Source organism: Corylus avellana, chromosome 6 (genome assembly GCF_965113065.1).
Source record: "Corylus avellana chromosome 6, dhCorAvel1.hap1.2, whole genome shotgun sequence".
NCBI classification, from domain to species: domain Eukaryota; kingdom Viridiplantae; phylum Streptophyta; class Magnoliopsida; order Fagales; family Betulaceae; genus Corylus; species Corylus avellana.
The window spans coordinates 7,340,375-7,358,707 of NC_142495.1; the positions used below are offsets into that span (position 1 = coordinate 7,340,375).

At 36.6% G+C, this 18,333-nt stretch overlaps 2 protein-coding genes across 3 annotated transcripts; one reads left to right on the forward strand and one right to left on the reverse strand.

Annotated features, from left to right (window-relative positions):
- The first annotated feature begins 4,984 nt into the window (after positions 1–4,984).
- LOC132186143 (homeobox-leucine zipper protein ATHB-15) lies at positions 4,985–14,384 on the forward strand. 2 transcript variants are annotated; one of them, XM_059599970.2, is made up of 18 exons: positions 4,985–6,450; positions 6,981–7,140; positions 7,398–7,498; positions 7,604–7,694; positions 7,935–8,030; positions 8,114–8,227; positions 8,310–8,393; positions 8,926–9,081; positions 9,177–9,251; positions 9,425–9,531; positions 9,619–9,811; positions 10,651–10,836; positions 10,962–11,042; positions 12,185–12,319; positions 12,414–12,739; positions 13,125–13,230; positions 13,711–13,869; positions 14,044–14,384. In XM_059599970.2, the coding sequence occupies exons 1-18, from the start codon at positions 6,245–6,247 to the stop codon at positions 14,188–14,190; spliced, it is 2,523 nt and encodes an 840-aa protein (XP_059455953.1). In that variant the 5' UTR covers positions 4,985–6,244; the 3' UTR covers positions 14,191–14,384. The 2 variants fall into 2 exon arrangements, with proteins under 2 accessions (XP_059455953.1, XP_059455954.1); XM_059599971.2 differs by having other exon boundaries at positions 13,720–13,869.
- A 2,305-nt stretch (positions 14,385–16,689) lies between these two features.
- Positions 16,690–17,368, reverse strand: LOC132188206 (uncharacterized). Its single transcript, XM_059602615.2, has one exon. It carries the CDS (start codon positions 17,273–17,275, stop codon positions 16,700–16,702), a length of 576 nt encoding a protein of 191 aa, XP_059458598.2. The 5' UTR covers positions 17,276–17,368; the 3' UTR covers positions 16,690–16,699.
- Positions 17,369–18,333: the final 965 nt, after the last annotated feature.

The following is an 18,333-nucleotide window of genomic DNA, read 5'->3' on the forward strand; positions in this document are numbered from 1 at the left end:
AATAATAATTTAAGCTATATCTAGTATATCACGAAGAGAATTCATTTTTGCGTAAAATATTATAATTTTGAAATTAAAACAATACAAAATTATATAAACTTACACGAGTAGTTTATACAAATATAACTAATTTTATAATCGAGTTTACTTTCTTAAAAAAAAGTCTGTAAAATTGAAACCAACGTGTGATAGATCACAGGGTAATGTGATTTATGTGTGCACACAGAATTGGGTTGATTCAAGTCAAAATTGCGTGCAGATTTGGTCAATACCTCTTGTTGAACATTAATAATAATAATAATAAGGGTTAATAACTTTTTTGGTACCTCAGTTTGACAGTTTTTAATTTTTCCCCCCTAAGTTTTAAAACAAGACAAATCTAGTACCCAACCTATGAGAAAAGACAGAATCAATACCTCCGATAGTTTTCGTTAGTTCCAACTAACGGAGTTTCCACGTGTCACTCCCATAATACGCCACGTGTCCTAAAAAATTAAAAATAATAATAAAATAAAAATAATAAAATGATAATTAAAATTAATAATATAATTTCTTTTTTTTTTAAAAAAAAAAAAAAAAATCATTCTCTCTTTGGCTCTCCAATTAGCTTCTTTCGCCGGAAATTCCATGAATTCGACTGTACATCGTAATCAAAGTCCCACAGATTTGATTGTAATTCTACGTTGCTGGTGGATCCGTATATCAGACTTCTCAGCCTTTCGATGACTTTTGTTGCTCCAAAATCTAATGAAGATCCGACAATCTGCACAAAAAATAGCCTACAAATTACAGGGTTTCAATTGATTAATTTGGTATGGAATTGAAGGGGGATTTTGGGATTTAGGGATTATATTCTGGGCATTTGATGTAGATGGAGGACAGTTTGAGATCTAGTGGCCAGTCAGGGCTTGTGGTTAAGAATAGGAATTCTTCAGGTTGCTTAATTGTTGGAAAGAAAACTGCGGATGGAGTGGAAGGGGTTGGTTCGTCGAGTTCTCGGAACGTTTCCGAGTCGAAGAAGAAGAAAAGGTTGAGGTTGGTTATGAGTAATTCGGGCTCAAGTGAAGAGCTCTCGCTGGCACCTAGGAGAAGGCTTAGCCTTGAAACTGTAAGGGTGTGTCGAAGGTAAGAGAATCACCTTCAATCCAAAATTAAGTCACTTGTGTTTACAGAATCACCCTCTCCACCCAGAAGAAAATCTTGATCACAGTCACCTGGTGCAAGACAAATTCTGCTCAAGGCCTAAGCATAAGCTTCGGCGATGACCCATCGACGATGGCCTTCCGGCTCAACTTGATGGAAGAAGAAAGGAAGCAAATCGATGGAATCCGGTAATTCGAACATCGAAGTTTTTTGGGATCTCTCTAATGCTAAGTACGAAGCAGAGCCTGAACCTGTTAAGGGATTCCATTTGCTGATCATGGTTGATTCAGAAATTGGCCGAATGCTATGTTGGGGGTGGTTCGGCCACCCCATAAATTTTTTATTTTTTACATTTTTATTTTTTATTTTTTTTTTATAATTATATAATTATTTTTAATTATTATTTAATTATTTATATATATATATATTTTTTAGGACATGTGGTGTATTATGGGAGTGACACGTGGAAAGTCCGTTAAGTAAGACTGACGAAACTAATGGAGGTATTGATTTTGTCTTTTTCTATAGGTTGGGTACTAGATTTGTCACGTTTTAAAACTTAAGAAAAAAAAAAAAAAAAAGTGAAAACTGAAGTACCAAAAAAGTTATTATTGAAACTGGGGTTAATTGAAATCGTGTCACACGCGTAACTATTACGGATTAATTTTGATTCACAGTGCGATGAATTTGTTAGTGAGATTCATGATGTAATCACAACCATTGACATTATTTTCAACGGTCGACACGAAACAATGTGTAAGGGTGCATTTCCATTTTCCACCGCACATCCCACCCCAAAAAAAAAGAAAAGAAAGTGCTGGTATATAGCCATATAGGGTTCAAGTTTCAACCACGACTGCAGACTGAAATAGAGCCAAAAGTCGAAATGGAGCCAAAAGTCCTGGTATTTTTACTAGCAGTAATATCTATGACACGATATACGCATGAGTATTTGTCCTTTTTCTGAAACGGGGAATAGAAAAAAATAAGAATATTTGATATAAAAAGTTAATTTTTTTTTTGTTTTGTAGTAATTTTTTTTTAAAATTGTCGATTCGGTTTGATTTTTTTGGTTTTGGGCCAAAATTGAAAATCGGAATCGGGAACCCAAACTCTGGTTAACTTGGGTCCCGGTAACCGGTTTTTATATATATTAATTTAATTACCTAAAGTATATATATATACTCGGTTATGGTAACCCGGTAAAAATTGGGTGCCAGAATCGGCATACTCAGTGTTTGGTTATTTCAAACCGGAACCGGGTCCTCGGTTTTCCGATTTTCTATTTCTCAATTTCCTGGTTTTAGTTATCCGGTAATTTTTGACGTCCCTAATTTTTTTATTTGAATAATAGTAAAAGGTGATTAATATGATGTAAAAAATAATAATATTAGGACTTGAATTTTTTGAATGAATAATAATAGTCTCTTGGGTCTTGCCAAACGGTGCAATTTATACGAGTCTTATTATTATTAATCGCTTTAAATTTATTAATGTTTTGATGGGTTGAGTTAGAGTATAACTTAATTGGCCTTAAAATAGGGTCTTTAATTTTTGCAGCTCAAGCTTTTCTTGAGTAATTTTCAAGGAGCAACTACTACACCACAATCACGTTAAGGCTTTGTTTGGTAATGGGGATGGGGTTAGCCCAAATACTGTTTATCACTATTTCCCAAAAAAATTAACATAAAAACATTTTAACTCTTTCACTTTTAATATCAAATTATTCACTTTTTATTATTATTCAAATAAAAAAATTACTACAAAACAAAATTTTTTTACTTTTCCATATCACTTTTTTTTTTTTTTTTTTATACTAAACATTCTTACTTTTTTTCACATCAATCTACATCAACTACAGTGTTTAGGTCATTCCATTTGCCAAACACTACCCTAAGATAAATTAGTCACAATTAGTCATCTCATTTTGTCATTTTTTTTTTTTTTAAACAAAAAAAAAAAAAAAAAAAAAGGAAAAAACAGAAGCATACTATTAAGGGTATAAGTTCCACCTGATATTTTTGACTTTTTGTGATCTCAAAGCAGACACATAGGCGACGATAAGGCCTGCTAACACCTTTATGTCCCTACATTTTACATCACACACCCACCATCCCATCACCACTTCTTTTATGTCACATGTCATGTCAGTGTCATGTCATGTATGTGGGTATGTTATGTGTCTATACGGATAGCAGTGCCATGATGACGTAGCCTCATAAGGAAATTATTTTTTCTAGAAAATAAATTACTTTTATATCTTTTTTGAGCTTTAAAATCGAGACGCATGCAAAAACCTCATCATGATGTCCTCTGTGTCCCACGCAAGCCTCTCCCCATGCCTTTTGTATTTTTTAAGCTTCTCATTCGCGCACTATCTTCCCTAATTACCCCTTCATTTACTCAAACTTACCCATTGCCATTCATCTCCTCCTTTTATGCACCATTATCATTTTTACAAAATTGCCCTCAAATATTGCCTCCATAACCCCCAACAGGCAACAGGTGTATGTCAACAGAATTTCTATTTTGGATAATATTAAAAAAAAAAAAAAAAAACTACTACTTTTCATTGTTAGGTTTCGGCTCCACTTTTACAGTCCACGGCCTCCATCCCATTTTCCCACCAACTTGACAATATTAGAAACCATATGAAATTACATTCATGCTCTTATTAATATTTTCCTAGAAAAAAAAAAAAAACCAAAAAACAAAGCTACAACCATTAAACTCATGAAGATCCAACCTCCAATATACCCAATTTCCTTTCCCAAATATTAGTATATAACATTTGATTTATTTCCTAAATAAACTACGAATTGATTCTATTGGACTTGTTTTTCTTTCATACCTCAACTTGTTCCCCATGAAAACTCATCTTTCATCCAACATGTATTTCAAAAGTTGTAAAATATAATCATACTTGTATTAAAAATAACAACACCAGTGAAAACTTACGTGTCATGTTTTTGTAAACTCAACTTGTTCCCCATGAAAACTCATCTTTCATCCAACATGTATTTCAAAAGTTGTAAAATATAATCATACTTGTATTAAAATAACAACACCCAGTGAAAACTTACGTGTCATATTTTTGTAAAATAATGCAGGATCAGTGGTTCAGTAAATTTTTACTTACAACTTGAGCTTGGTCTCATGAAATAACTATTCATAAACAGATTTTGTACTTTCTTTACATTTTATACCACATTGAAACTCTTTTTCAAAATCATAAACCTTAGTCAAACTCTAAATTCCTCAATACACCTAATAAATCCTCAAGAAAACCTTATTCTTTATGACCTAAATGATCTTAGTCGACCGGGGATTAACCGAGGGTCACTGGAATTCTACTAACGTTTATGCTTCAAGCTCTGTTGACCAAAGATCAAATGATGCATCTTCTTTGATAGGCTCGTCAATAGGACACTAAGTTCAATGGACCGAGATACTCTACTTAACATTACTAACTTTACAAACCGTCATAAAAGCTCATTTTCGACTACTTTGCATGTTAACAGCTTCGTAGATATTGTATATAACACATATACAATGAAAACTACCAATTGAAAACGTAAAAAAAAAAAAAAACAGAAAATAATGAATATGTACTCGCCCAACGACGCCGTTTTTAAGTACAAAAAATTATATTTTAAAAACAGAAACTCAACCCGTCAACCGTAAGCAATTAGAAGAATCAAGGGTAATTATGCGATTTTACGAACCTTGCGGGAAACACGACTTTCAAACTGCAACAAGGGTAATTCGGCCATCAAGGCGCCCCCACCACTTTTGAAAGAAAAAAAATAGAAAGAAAATAAAATATTGCTCCATTTCCCTACACAGTGGAGAGCGAAGACCTCTGAGCCGAAAGTGACGAACCAATGAAAACCCACAGAGGAAACGCAACAACAACAACAACAACAGCAACAATGAAACCAAAAGCAAACTACTTTTCCTCTGTTTTGAGCTAGGGTTCGCTGTTTGCTGATTTCAAATTCCCATTCCTTTTCTTTTGTTTCCTTCGCTTCCAAAAACAAAAAACCATCACATGCTTCACAATATCTCCCACTAGCTCCACCCAAAAAAAAGAAAAAGAAAAAGACTCTAGTGGCTTTGATTTGAGCAATGTTTTTTTGTTTCTTTTCGTGAAAGCTTTGGAAAAATGTTTCAGCGGCAGCAGAGGAATCTTCGGGGACCATGAGGATTAGTGAAGCTCTGTCGTCTTGGCTGGTTGCAACGTAAAAGGGTGAGATCGGCAGGGAGGATTTGGGTTCAGAGCAAGATTGGATCTTCTGGGTAAACCTCTATTTCGGGCATGGTTTTTTGAGAGATTCCGAGTCGGTGATTGGGACTCTTTTGGAGGATTGGCTGAGTTGGATCGGGCACTCGGTCGAGTTGCTGGATAGGTAAAAAGAGCTTAGCTTCAAATCACGGGGAAACATCTGGTGCGAAACGTTTCGTGCTGTTTTTTTGTGTTTGGTGTTTTGGGCAACAGTGAATTCATTAGGTTTAAGCTCTGATCTCGAAAGATTTATGTTTTCTTGTGCTTGGAGATGTCTCTTACTGGGAAAACAAGTATAACTACGTTCTAGTTAAGGATATTGGTGTCCCTTTGTCGGTTTATCTCTATCCTTACATTTCTCAATCTCAGTATTCTAGTCAAATATTTAAAATTCGAACACCCAGACACAGATTTGGAAAATGCACAACTTTGCTTAAGGCTTCCATTTGTGTCTCTGTTTGTTGCTCTGAAGCTCTAGGAAGTGCTGAAACTGTCATTAAGGAAGAGAAGCTACTTGGGTTCTGTTTTAGCTTTCTTTGGGTACTCGAATTCTGTGGTTAAATTTCCGTTTGTGGCTAAGTTTGTTGTTTCGAAGCTCTACAGTGCTTGAGATTGTCAATAAGAACGTGAAACTTGTTGGGTTTTGTTTATTTTTATTTTTTGCGGGATACTTGAATTGGAGGTGTAAGATTTTAATTCGTGGCCGCTTTTGGTGCATTGAAGCTCTGAAAAGTGGTTGGGATTGTGCTTAGGGAAGAGAAGCTGGTTGGGTTTGGTTTAGTTTTTCGTGGGAAGTTGAATTTGAGTTGATTGGAGATGTCAATGTCCTGCAAGGATGGTAAACCAGGGTTGGACAACGGCAAGTATGTCCGGTACACACCTGAGCAGGTTGAAGCCCTCGAGAGGCTCTATCACGAGTGCCCCAAGCCGAGTTCGATTCGTCGCCAGCAACTTATTCGTGAGTGTCCAATTCTCTCCAACATCGAGCCAAAGCAGATCAAGGTCTGGTTTCAGAACAGAAGGTAAGATTGGTTGTCTGGTTTTACAATCAAATTTTGCGTTTTACGTTTGTGGGTTGGTAGTGAAGGTTCAAAGAGTAAAATTTGTTATGGATTTTGGAATCTTCGTCATTTGATCATAATGCGAGCATTTGGCTTCATTGAGTTTCGTCGTTCGGGAATGCTACTAAATGTAAAATCTGTATTCCGAATTTCATTTTGGCCTTGTTCCCTACATTTTATGAACAACCAAATGGTGTTTTAAATTTAACTTCTTTTAAAACTCCTGTGGTTCTATGGTTGATGAGAAAACTGATGAAATGAATAGAAAGTCAAATGTTGAATTTTAAACTTTTCTTATGATTTGTTAAATATAAAATGGGAAATTGTTCTCAAGAATTCTTCCGAAGTCAAGTGGTTTTATTGGGCTTAGTATCCTAGATAATGAAAAATTTGTAATTTAAATTAAATTTTGTTTATTCCCCCTGCACTATTTTATTTATTTTTCCATGCTTTTGATAACAATTTATTGCATTCGTGTTTTGTTTCTTCAGGTGCAGAGAAAAGCAGAGGAAAGAGGCTTCACGGCTTCAAGCTGTGAATAGGAAGCTGACGGCCATGAACAAACTTCTAATGGAGGAGAACGATAGGTTGCAGAAGCAAGTCTCACAGCTGGTGTATGAAAATGGTTACTTCCGCCAACATACCCAGAATGTGAGAAAATACGAATTTTTATATATTTTCTCTTCGAATGTTAGAATCGTTTGCGCAAAGACAACTGATATAATAATCCAAGATTGCATTATCTTATTAGGAAAAAAAAAGATGGATTTTTCTTACCCTTCAATCTGTCAACTACCAAAAGGACACTGAATATATTTTTTTATTACTGTTATTATTGTCATTATTTTAATGAATTGTGGGGAAATTGAGAATGGTGTTTTTTTTTTTTTTTTCTTCTTTCCTTACAGACAACGCTTGCAAGCAAGGACACAAGTTGTGAATCGGTGGTGACGAGTGGTCAACACCATTTGACACCTCAGCATCCGCCGAGGGATGCTAGTCCTGCAGGGTTAGTGGGGATATAGTTGTTGGGTCCTTTTCAGTCCTTGTGCTTTGTGACCACCTTGTTCTTTGTGCTAGTGGCTGATTATTTCATGTTTGTATTTTCTTCCAGGCTTTTGTCCATTGCAGAAGAGACTTTAGCAGAGTTTCTTTCAAAGGCCACTGGAACTGCCGTGGAGTGGGTCCAAATGCCTGGAATGAAGGTACCTTTCTGCCCTTAAGCAATGGAAGGAGGAGAAAACTAAGTTATACTAATTCTTATTATCAAGTTACAAACCATGGTACTTGTTGCAATGGCATTTTTTTCCTGGTTTACTGGGGAAAGAGAGTAAATCTAATGTGCTGCTGCTAATCATTTTTTTAGAAGGTGGTTGATAAAAATTGATTGGTTGAACAACTAGTTTTAATTATTCTTCATTACCATCTCTTTATGACATGCACAGCCTGGTCCGGATTCCATTGGAATCGTTGCTATATCTCATGGTTGCACTGGAGTGGCAGCACGAGCTTGCGGCCTAGTGGGTCTTGAACCTACAAGGGTAAGTGCTTTCTGTTTCCTCCCTGATACGCTATTCTTCTAGTTTGAGCTTATAGATTATACTGTTGACTATATTCCTTCCAGGTTGCAGAAATCCTCAAGGATCGGCCTTCGTGGTTCCGCGATTGCCGAGCTGTGGATGTTCTAAATGTGCTGCCCACTGCAAACGGTGGAACCATCGAGCTGCTTTACATGCAGGTAAATACTAATTATTATATATTTCCGTGAGAGCATTTTACTACCCAATTGTTTTGTGATATCTTATTTGTTAACAATGTAGCTCTATGCACCAACTACATTGGCGCCTGCTCGTGACTTTTGGTTATTGCGCTATACTTCTGTTTTAGAAGATGGAAGCCTTGTGGTAAGTGTTTCAGAGTGTTCTGGCTTATGACTCATAGTGGGAATGAACGTTCTAGTCAATTATACTGCTTTTTATACACATTCACCAGTATACATATAAAGACATACATTCCGTTTGTTAAAATTTTGTTTTTTGTCTTTTATTTTCTCTTCTCAAAACCACAACATTAACAAACAACCCAAATACAAAAGGATTTGGCTTAGGTGCTGTAAAAAAAATTACAGCATGTGTTGTAATTTTTTTAGTGGTCCAGATTGAATTTCACTCTCTTTTTCATGGCAAAATCGGAATTAAATATGGACCGATGAAAAGACTACCACACATATTATAGTTTTTTCATAGCACCTAAACCAATCAACACAAAACACTCATAAATACACAAAAATAGTTTTCACTTCAAAACACTTTTTCAAAAACCAAAAACAAAAAAAACACCCCCAAAAACACTAACAAACAAAGCCATATTTTTTGTTGTTCTCTTTCTGGTTGAGCATATCTCTAGTCATTTTTCATAATTTGACATGGTGCTCAGGTCTGTGAGAGGTCACTTAAAAATACTCAAAATGGTCCAAGCATGCCGCCTGTGCAGCATTTTGTGAGAGCAGAAATGCTGCCTAGTGGGTATCTCATACGACCTTGCGAGGGAGGTGGTTCAATCATACACATCGTTGATCATATGGATTTGGAGGTATGAAGTCGGCACATCTTATATTTTTGATAATCTACTTTGGTTGTGGAATATTGTTGGAGAAATTATTGACTGTCGCTTGTTTTATCAACTAGCCATGGAGCGTACCAGAAGTATTACGCCCATTGTATGAATCATCAACTATGGTCGCTCAAAAGACAACTATGGCGGTAAGATTAGCTTTCTACTTTTATTATGTTACAAATTATTACTCTTTTAGCACTACTGTGTGGTACATATAGAACTATTGTGGAAGTTTTCTTATTTACTCTTATCAAGATACAATTGTGAATGTTAAAAGTGAAGTTTTTATATTCCAAAATTTTCTCTCATTTTTGTTCAGGCTCTACGCCAGCTGAGGCAGATAGCTCATGAGGTTTCTCAGTCTAACGTGACAGGCTGGGGCAGACGGCCTGCTGCTCTTAGAGCTCTTAGCCAGAGGCTGAGCAGGTTAACATATTTGCATCATTTGATATGGTCTCTTCTTTCTGTCACTGTTCCTCTGCTGTTCAGAATCTGATAGATGTTTTCTGGCAGGGGTTTTAATGAGGCACTTAATGGGTTCACCGATGAGGGGTGGTCAATGATGGGAAATGATGGCATGGATGATGTTACTATTCTTGTGAACTCATCTCCTGACAAGCTGATGGGTTTAAATCTTCCCTTTGCTAATGGATTTCCAGCTGTCAGCAATGCTGTCTTATGTGCTAAAGCATCAATGCTATTACAGGTCAGGATGCTTCTAATGTTTCATTCCACATTGCCTGAGGGAAATAGTTAGAGATAAAATATTATAGCAACTTGTAAGTTGATTAGGCTATGTTAAGTTACGTTGGTTGTTTAGGTGAGTGGCCTTCCAAATGTACAAGCAGTGTCCTATTCTCATGGGGAGTATTTTAAATATTTCTTTATTTCATGTATTAACTGGGAAAAATAACTCATATTACCTTATTTCTCTCTCTCTGCCTTCCCCCTCTTTTTTCTTGTTTAATGTTGTCCTTTTCTATGATTATGCCCTTGCTAGCATAGCTGCATTACACAGGTAGTATACAAGATATGCAGAAAAAGAAAAGAGAAAAAGATCTCACTTTTAGTTCGGGGGTTGGATATTCACAAATTTCAACCCAACTGTCTTGGAATACATATCTGATTTTCATTTGTAATTCATGTGTCTTTGAACAATCAGCACCTTGATATTCACAAATTTCAACTCAACTGTCTTGGAATACATATATCCGATTTTCATTTGTAATTCACTTGTCTTTTAACAATCTGCACCTTAGTTGCGTTTTCTTTAATTCTTTCCTGTCCTGAATATTTAATCATAATCATGAAAGGAAATTCTTGCTAAAGTCACTTACAGTTTCACAATTGTATGATCTAATGTTTTGTTGAACACCGCCAAGGGTCATTGTTTGGTATCCCTAAAGCGTGAAAAATTATCTTTAATTATTTTAAAAAACTCACTACTAAATTGAAAGTGTTGAAAGGATAGCAGATAATATTTTGTATTTGCAGCTTCCAAATTATTCTTCTTGTTTAATTGCAAATTGATTGTTTGTTTTTCAGAATGTCCCTCCTGCAATCCTTCTTCGGTTCCTGCGAGAGCACAGATCAGAATGGGCAGACAATAATATTGATGCTTATTCAGCTGCAGCTGTTAAAATTGGCCCTTGTAGCTTACCGGGGTCACGAGTTGGAAGTTTTGGGGGTCAAGTTATACTTCCACTCGCTCACACTATGGAGCATGAAGAGGTAGGCAATATTCTCAGCATCTGTCATTATGTTATGTTTTGTATACCCAATGTTGTGAAGCATGAGTAAATTCTTTATTACTGTATTATTCATGCACGTGAAACATATTTCTTTGTGTGTGGTAGTTCTTGGAAGTCATTAAGTTGGAAGGTGTGGGCCATGCTCCTGAAGACGCAATAATGCCTAGAGAAATGTTTCTATTGCAAGTAAGTAGTGTTTCTCTTTATTGCTATCTTTTGCTTCACTATGTATTGATGGTGGTCCTTCTTACCCTGATAATTGTCCTATATCCATCTGGGGCTAACCTAGTTGCCTTCCAAGATGAGCCCTTATATATATTCCGATTTGGTTTTGTGCAATCACAGGTTGTCCATGCTTTTAGCTTAACTTGGATTGTTTTAGGATTTTATTTTATAAAATTTTCAAATGTTTGGACTATGGTTTAGTATTGAATGGTTTTCTATTGCAGATAAAATTGAAGCTAGAAATATAGAAGGATTTAAGTTCTGTGAAAAAGGAGTGGACAATGAAACTAGCTTTGAATTTGAATGAAAGATAATTTTTTGTGTCCCTTGATTTTCTCTTAAGAGTCTTACTCACATTTTCTTGGTGTTCCACTTGAAATGTGGTTAACTATTATCTTCAAACCACTTGAGCCAAGGGATTGGCTCAAGTGGTAAGAGCCTTGGTCTTGGTGGCATTCCATCAGGTTTAAGGTTTGAATCCTCTTGGGTACAAACAATTCCTTGTGGCCAACTTGCTTCCTGATCCGTGTAGAGGGGACGCTTTAAATGGGTCTATGGTCTACCTAATATGGGTGAGTACTCGAAATGGTGCTGCCTTCGAGGGTTTCTTGTTATTAAAAAAAAAAAAACTATTATCTTCTAAAGCTCTATTTCTCTAGTAAGATGTTTACTTTTATTTCTTATTTCTTGGTTTATTGGTGCAAAGTGCCTTTCCTTCTGTTAAAAGAGGAACCGCTGGTTTTATAATTGCCACAAGTTTGCATGATAGCCACTGGTTAACTATTATCTTTCCTTTTCCCCCCCTCTTAAAGTTCTAAGTGAACAACCAGACTGCCAGTCTACTTTTGTGCCTTAGCAACTGCCGTTAGAATGAAGTAGCTAGCTTTCTTTGAACATATGATATACTTATGGAAAATTGAACACATGGACTTAAATGCTGTCATCATACCTGGTTGAATTGGTGAAGGAAGTTGGGATTCATTCTAGTACAAGTAAACAAGCTTTGTTTCTTTTGGTCTGTCTTTCCTGATTCTTATTGTTGTTTCTCATAATGTTTTTGTTCCTGGTCTCTCTTAATTTTCTTGTTTTTGCTGATTTGATAGCTCTGTAGTGGAATGGATGAGAATGCTGTTGGGACATGTGCTGAGCTTATTTTCGCTCCGATTGATGCTTCTTTCGCTGATGATGCACCTCTTCTGCCTTCTGGTTTTCGCATCATTCCTCTTGATTCTGGGAAGGTTAGCATCTAAATTGCATGTGTCCATTTAAGGTTTTGTTCTCTTCTACCTCATTCTTGGAGTTTCTTAGTTAATGCACTCTAAAATATTGCAGGAAGCCTCTAGTCCAAACCGCACCCTGGACCTTGCTTCTGCTCTTGAGATTGGGCCAGCTGGCAATAAAGCCTCTAATGATTATCCTGCTAATTCTGGCTGTGTGAGATCAGTGATGACAATAGCATTTGAATTTGCATTCGAGAGCCACATGCAAGAACATGTAGCATCCATGGCTCGGCAATATGTCCGCAGCATTATATCGTCAGTTCAGAGGGTGGCGTTAGCACTCTCTCCTTCTCATTTGAGTTCACATGCTGGTCTTCGGCCACCGTTAGGTACTCCTGAAGCTCAGACCCTTGCTCGTTGGATCTGTCAGAGTTACAGGTGCGTCAGTTATATTTAAACATGTGTTCTTGTACATAATCAGAGCAATGCTTTTGCTATGCTGTAATTTGGTTGGCCTGTGGGTCATGGTGTTAGATTAAGGTTTAAATTTTTAATGACAATTCAGAATTAGACAGTAATTGGAAGGGCAATATGTTGTATTGCGTAGAAAAAAAAAGGGGCTTGTCCTACATCGGCCAAGGAGTGGGAGATAGATGAGTTTATAAGCACCATGAGTCTTCTTCCAGTGAGCAATTGTCTGGATGGCGTATCTTTGTGGTGGTTCCCGCTTATAAACCATCTTCTGGCTTTATGGAAACTTTTGCAAGGGAAATCACTGTTATATTCATTAGGATAAGTTTCTTGACTCTTTCTGATTATGCAGGTGCTACATGGGAGTGGAGCTACTCAAATCTGGCAATGAAGGGAGTGAATCCATTCTCAAAACCCTGTGGCATCACTCAGATGCAATAATGTGCTGCTCTTTGAAGGTGTGCTAAAATTCTCTCTCTCACGCTTGCTTGCATACACACTCAAAAGAGTATACTATGAGTACTTAAATTGGGGATCATACTATCAAGATCACACCCTTATGAAAATGGACTGTTCCAACTCTTGAAAACCGCCGACTATTTGACAAAAGAGATACTAGAAAGTCTTTGCACTGGCATGAATAATTTAAGATGCAAACCTTAATTTTTTAGATGCACCTCTTCTACCAGTCTTATGTGTCAAAACAGTTTTCTGTTCTACCGTATGAGTTCACTCAAACATCAAGAGATTATTCTCTGACCACCATACTATATCGAATGTTGATTTTGTATCCTTGGAATGTGAGGTTGATGGGCATTCACGAATTGTCTAATTTATATTGCCTTCACAAATTTGTGTGTAGAAATGAATTAATTCATATTTGTCTAACCATTTAAGTTCAATTCTTAACCTTTAAGCCAATTGAACTTAAGTCTCAGTTTTTGCAGGCATTGCCAGTTTTCACGTTTGCAAACCAGGCAGGGCTTGATATGCTTGAGACCACCTTGGTTGCTCTCCAGGACATAACCCTGGAGAAGATATTCGATGATCATGGCCGAAAAACACTCTGCTCAGAGTTCCCACAGATAATGCAGCAGGTCTGGCAGATTTTCTTTAGTCTCTAATTTTATCTTTCCGTTTCATGTTCCTAGTAATCTTATTGTAGTAAGCTTATTATAAGACCAGGATTATATATATATATATATATATATATATATATATATAAAATTTATTTATTATTATTTTACATATTTGTTCTCTGTTTTTGGTAGGGCTTTGCTTGTCTCCAGGGCGGTATCTGTCTCTCAAGCATGGGTCGACCAGTCTCATATGAGAGAGCAGTGGCTTGGAAGGTGCTGAATGAAGAAGAGAATGCTCATTGCATCTGCTTTATGTTTGTGAACTGGTCGTTTGTATGAAATCAGCACATCTGATTGAGATCAGATGAATTATAGAACTCCAAAACCTTTGTTTGCTTGTTAGACTTTCTGCTAAAAAACCCTTGTTACGGATTAAGACTGCCTATGTGTTACCCTGCTTTGTTGTACCCTGAAACTGATACATGTTCCCTGCTATGTTATGCTTTAATCGGTAAGTTGATGTTAACAACGCAGCAATTACTCTAGTGCCATTTGCTTTGGTTTGACCCCCAGAGCAGAGTTTTGAGGTTGTGTTTAGGTATTTGTGTTGTAATCTTATTTGAACATTGCAGCAGGGAAAGGTGTGTTTTAAGGGCATCAAACACATCTTCCACGCATGACCGGCTTTTCCAGCCCTTGCTAGCTCTTCGCTTGGTTGTATGAGGAGCATGCCCGGGGGCGCTACTACACTCACCGAACGCATGAATCATTACGTGGTAGCTAAAGCAAGCTAAGCTTTACACGGCCCCTGAGCAATCCCAAAGGCCGTCTTCTCTCGCCGTTGAAGGCTTTGTAACACGTTGGATAGTTGTCTTTTTTGTTATGTTAGGAGCCACAATAGCTTCTTGCGATGTTTGATCATTTTTTGCTTGCATTTTGTCTACTACCCTACACGATTTCACCTGTCGAAGTAATCCTATCTACTGATCCTTAGTTTTGATCTTCCTAGTCAGTCGTATTTCAATACTTGGGAGTTTGCTGAAGCGTTGATGTTTGATACGTTGAGAACTCCAATGATTTTTTTTCTTATTCAATCCTAAAATTGATGGAGTAATTGGATTCTGGATTCATGCTGCAAACGTACGTGTTGAACAAGCCGAGTGAACCAGTCTCATTCTGGTTGGTCTTTGCAATGAAGGGGAGAGACACTTTGGTACCTCATTGGAAAAATGCTTGGGGCCATAAATCATACAAAATTGCACGCGATATACTTTGATGGCCATAGTTGAATTAGGATCTTCTTCAATTCAAAGTAAAAAGACAAAAATACTCTCTAAGTATTTTTGAATTGCCTCGATCATAATAAACTCATAAAATGTGATTTAATTTGTTTATATATTTTTTTTCTTACTAGGGGCAATACAACATAATCATTATACCATCTAATTTTAGTTTTGATAAGTAAATAGCTCAACACGTTTGAACAAGATTGAATGGCCTGACTTACCCTCCACTGCTTATGAGAAGAGGAAGTGCTATTTGTTCTTGGACCATTTGCAGTCATACTCTCAAAACACATCCTGCTTTTTCACCGGATGAGTGCAATTTAGTTTGGATTGGGATGGTTCTAATTTGATGGTTGATTCATCTCCCACGGTGGAGCCGGATGGAATTAATGCACATGTCCAGGTTGAAATTAAATTTGGACCGTTGAAAAACTACAGCACATATGTGTAATTTTGTTTTTTGTTTTTTTTTAACAATACTTAAAGCCAAGCCAAATCCGGGGATTAAACCGATATCTTGCTAGCATATGGGGCTTCTCTCCAAGTTTGATTATTACTTCCAACAAACACCAAAAAGGAGTATGACAAAGAAAATACACAATAATTCGGAAAATTAAATAGATGTAAAATGGAAATTTTATTGAACTGTAAATATGTAGAAATACATGACTGTAGCAATTTCGATACGGCTGGTAATTACAAATAAAGACCTTGAGATTAGAGTACAAGTGAAGACCATATATTGATTCGGGGGTAGCTCTTCACAACATCTAACAACTAAGCCTTTGTTACTGTAATTGCTCGAAGACCATATTTATAAATATGCTAGCAATCAGGGAATAAGAACGATTGACAGAGTGACAATATATACCAAGAAGAGAAAATAAATAAACATCTGGAGGGAAAAGGATATTGTGAGTGAGCATTTGGGCTAACCCATAAAGACCCTAAAGGGTGAGCTAGATTAGGGTTTAGAACCACTTTTACTACATGACCATGGAAGGTGGTACGTATAAGAGATAGGAGAATCTAAACCCAACCAAGAAAACCCTAGAGGATAGCTGAAATTAAGGCGGAGACCAAATCATACAAGGTGGTAGGTACGTAAGTCCAGAAGCCTCGGAGATGGAAAAGTGTATAGAATTTGGAGATAGAGATTCTCAGCAATTTTGCTGCCCGAATTGTTAAGAATTCGGATAACAAATGTGAGAGAGCTCTTATAGGATATGTAGAGGTTTGTTGGGGTAGGTTATAAGTTCCATAAAAACTCTTACATTTGCTGTTCGAATTGTTAGCAATCCGAATAGCAAATTGTTAGAGATTCGGATCCGAACTGGGGACTAACTCAAAAAAACCTTGCAAAATAACAGAAAAAAGGTTGGTCTACAAAATAGAGATGATCATGAAATAAATAATTTTTAAGCTTCAGGAGAGACATTAGCTTCTCTATTGCTAACGAAAAAAAATCCTATAGGGCTTTAAAAAGGTTGAATATATATATATATATATATATATATATATATATATATATATATATATATATATGCTTTTTGCATGGGAACTCAGTTGGATATGGTGAGATCAGTCATCTCCCTTGTAATCGCCGGAATGCAACTTGAGCTCCGAGCAATCCCACCGGCCTTCTTTTGTGCACCTTTGTCCCGAGGACTAATCGACGTGGCCCTTCTCCCTTCCGATCTGCTTTTCTTCAACATCTCTCTCATGGCCTCAGCTTGAAACAAAACGGGATAAGCCCTACCGAACTTGTTAAACCTAACGCATGCACTCATATGAGAACTCAAAGCCTCCTCCGTCTTCCCTCCATTTTTCTCCACCTCCTCTTTCACCGCCTCCGTGCACAGCCCGCATATCCATTTCCCGAAGAACTTTCCGCGCACCTTCTCGATGTACTCCGGTGTGCACTCCTCGCACATCCCGCAGCACTCGCACCTCGCGTTTTCGACTTCCGATATTGGCGGGAGATTTAAGTCGATCACTTCTTGGTTGATGAGTTCGTATGAGATGTCCGACACCGTTCGTTGGAGGCCGTCGGACGACAGCCTCGGCGGCTTGGAGAAGTTGTTGTTGTTGTTCCTAGTAGTGTAGGAGCTGACAATAGCCTCTCCATGTGGCGCCATGACAGACAAATATTACAATGTTTCTTGAAAGAGACAAAGAAAAGCTAACGAGGATTTTGCTATAAACTTGAAAATGGGTTAATTTTGAGTGAGCTTGGAAACAAAGAGCATCTCATGGTGGAAGAAGGAGAGTGCAGCATTGTTATTTATACTGGTTTGATTTCTATTTCTCATAATCTCAAGAGTGAATTTATGTGGAGGTTGGAAACTCACATGTCAATTTTCAATGGAAGCGTGAACAGTAGTGGACATGCTAAATTTTTCCAGAAAATTTTATTATTATTATTATTGAAAAAGCAAGTTGTGCTCCTTTTTGAAGTTTGAAATAATATATATATATATATATATATATATATATATATATATATATTAAAAAGGTTTGGATGACTATGAATGTAATTTACAGTGGGACTACTTTTGCAGATTGGTTTTTGGTGCTTTATTGGAAAGAGGATGATCGTGATTCCATGAATAAGGATATCTTGCCTATTATTTATTTATTTTTGCCACTTATATTATAATATGACAAGTGTGCATGGCTTTTCGTTCTTGAAATATACCTCCGGCCACTTGAATGATATATATATATATATATATATATATAAGTATTTTTCAACACCATTTAACACATCAAACACATTTCACTCTTAATGAACTTAAAATCATGCAATGAATCCAAATTGTGTCACATGCAATTACAAGGGTCCATAAATTTGATGAATTTCAATTCACGTAATAAAGAGAGTGCAATCATATTGTAGAACATTTAAACAGGCCACCTCAGGATGCAGATGGGGAAAAAAGATTTAAAGAGATCAGTGCAATCATATTGTATACTTTGATGAGATGAAAGGGGAAAAATAGAAATATCAAAAAAGGGGGAAAAAAGATACAAAATATATTAAATAAAGTCCCTATGAAAGGAAGTATTCTTTTTTTTTTTTTTTTAAAAAAAAAAGTTAAAAATATTCTGAAACCTTCTTTTGTATATGTGACTGTAAAACGATATGAATTGGGCATTCACGTGTGTTCCTACTGTAGCCATATAAACCTTAGCT

Excerpts from the sequence above, each read along its gene's own strand:
- LOC132186143 (XM_059599970.2), top strand. The coding sequence starts at position 6,245 with ATGTCAATGTCCTGCAAGGATGGTAAACCAGGGTTGGACAACGGCAAG. Across the intron at positions 7,499-7,603 it reads AGGGATGCTAGTCCTGCAGG|GCTTTTGTCCATTGCAGAAG; the intron begins GTTAGTGGGGAT and ends ATTTTCTTCCAG. Across the intron at positions 12,740-13,124 it reads TGGATCTGTCAGAGTTACAG|GTGCTACATGGGAGTGGAGC; the intron begins GTGCGTCAGTTA and ends CTGATTATGCAG.
- LOC132188206 (XM_059602615.2), bottom strand. The coding sequence starts at position 17,275 with ATGGCGCCACATGGAGAGGCTATTGTCAGCTCCTACACTACTAGGAAC.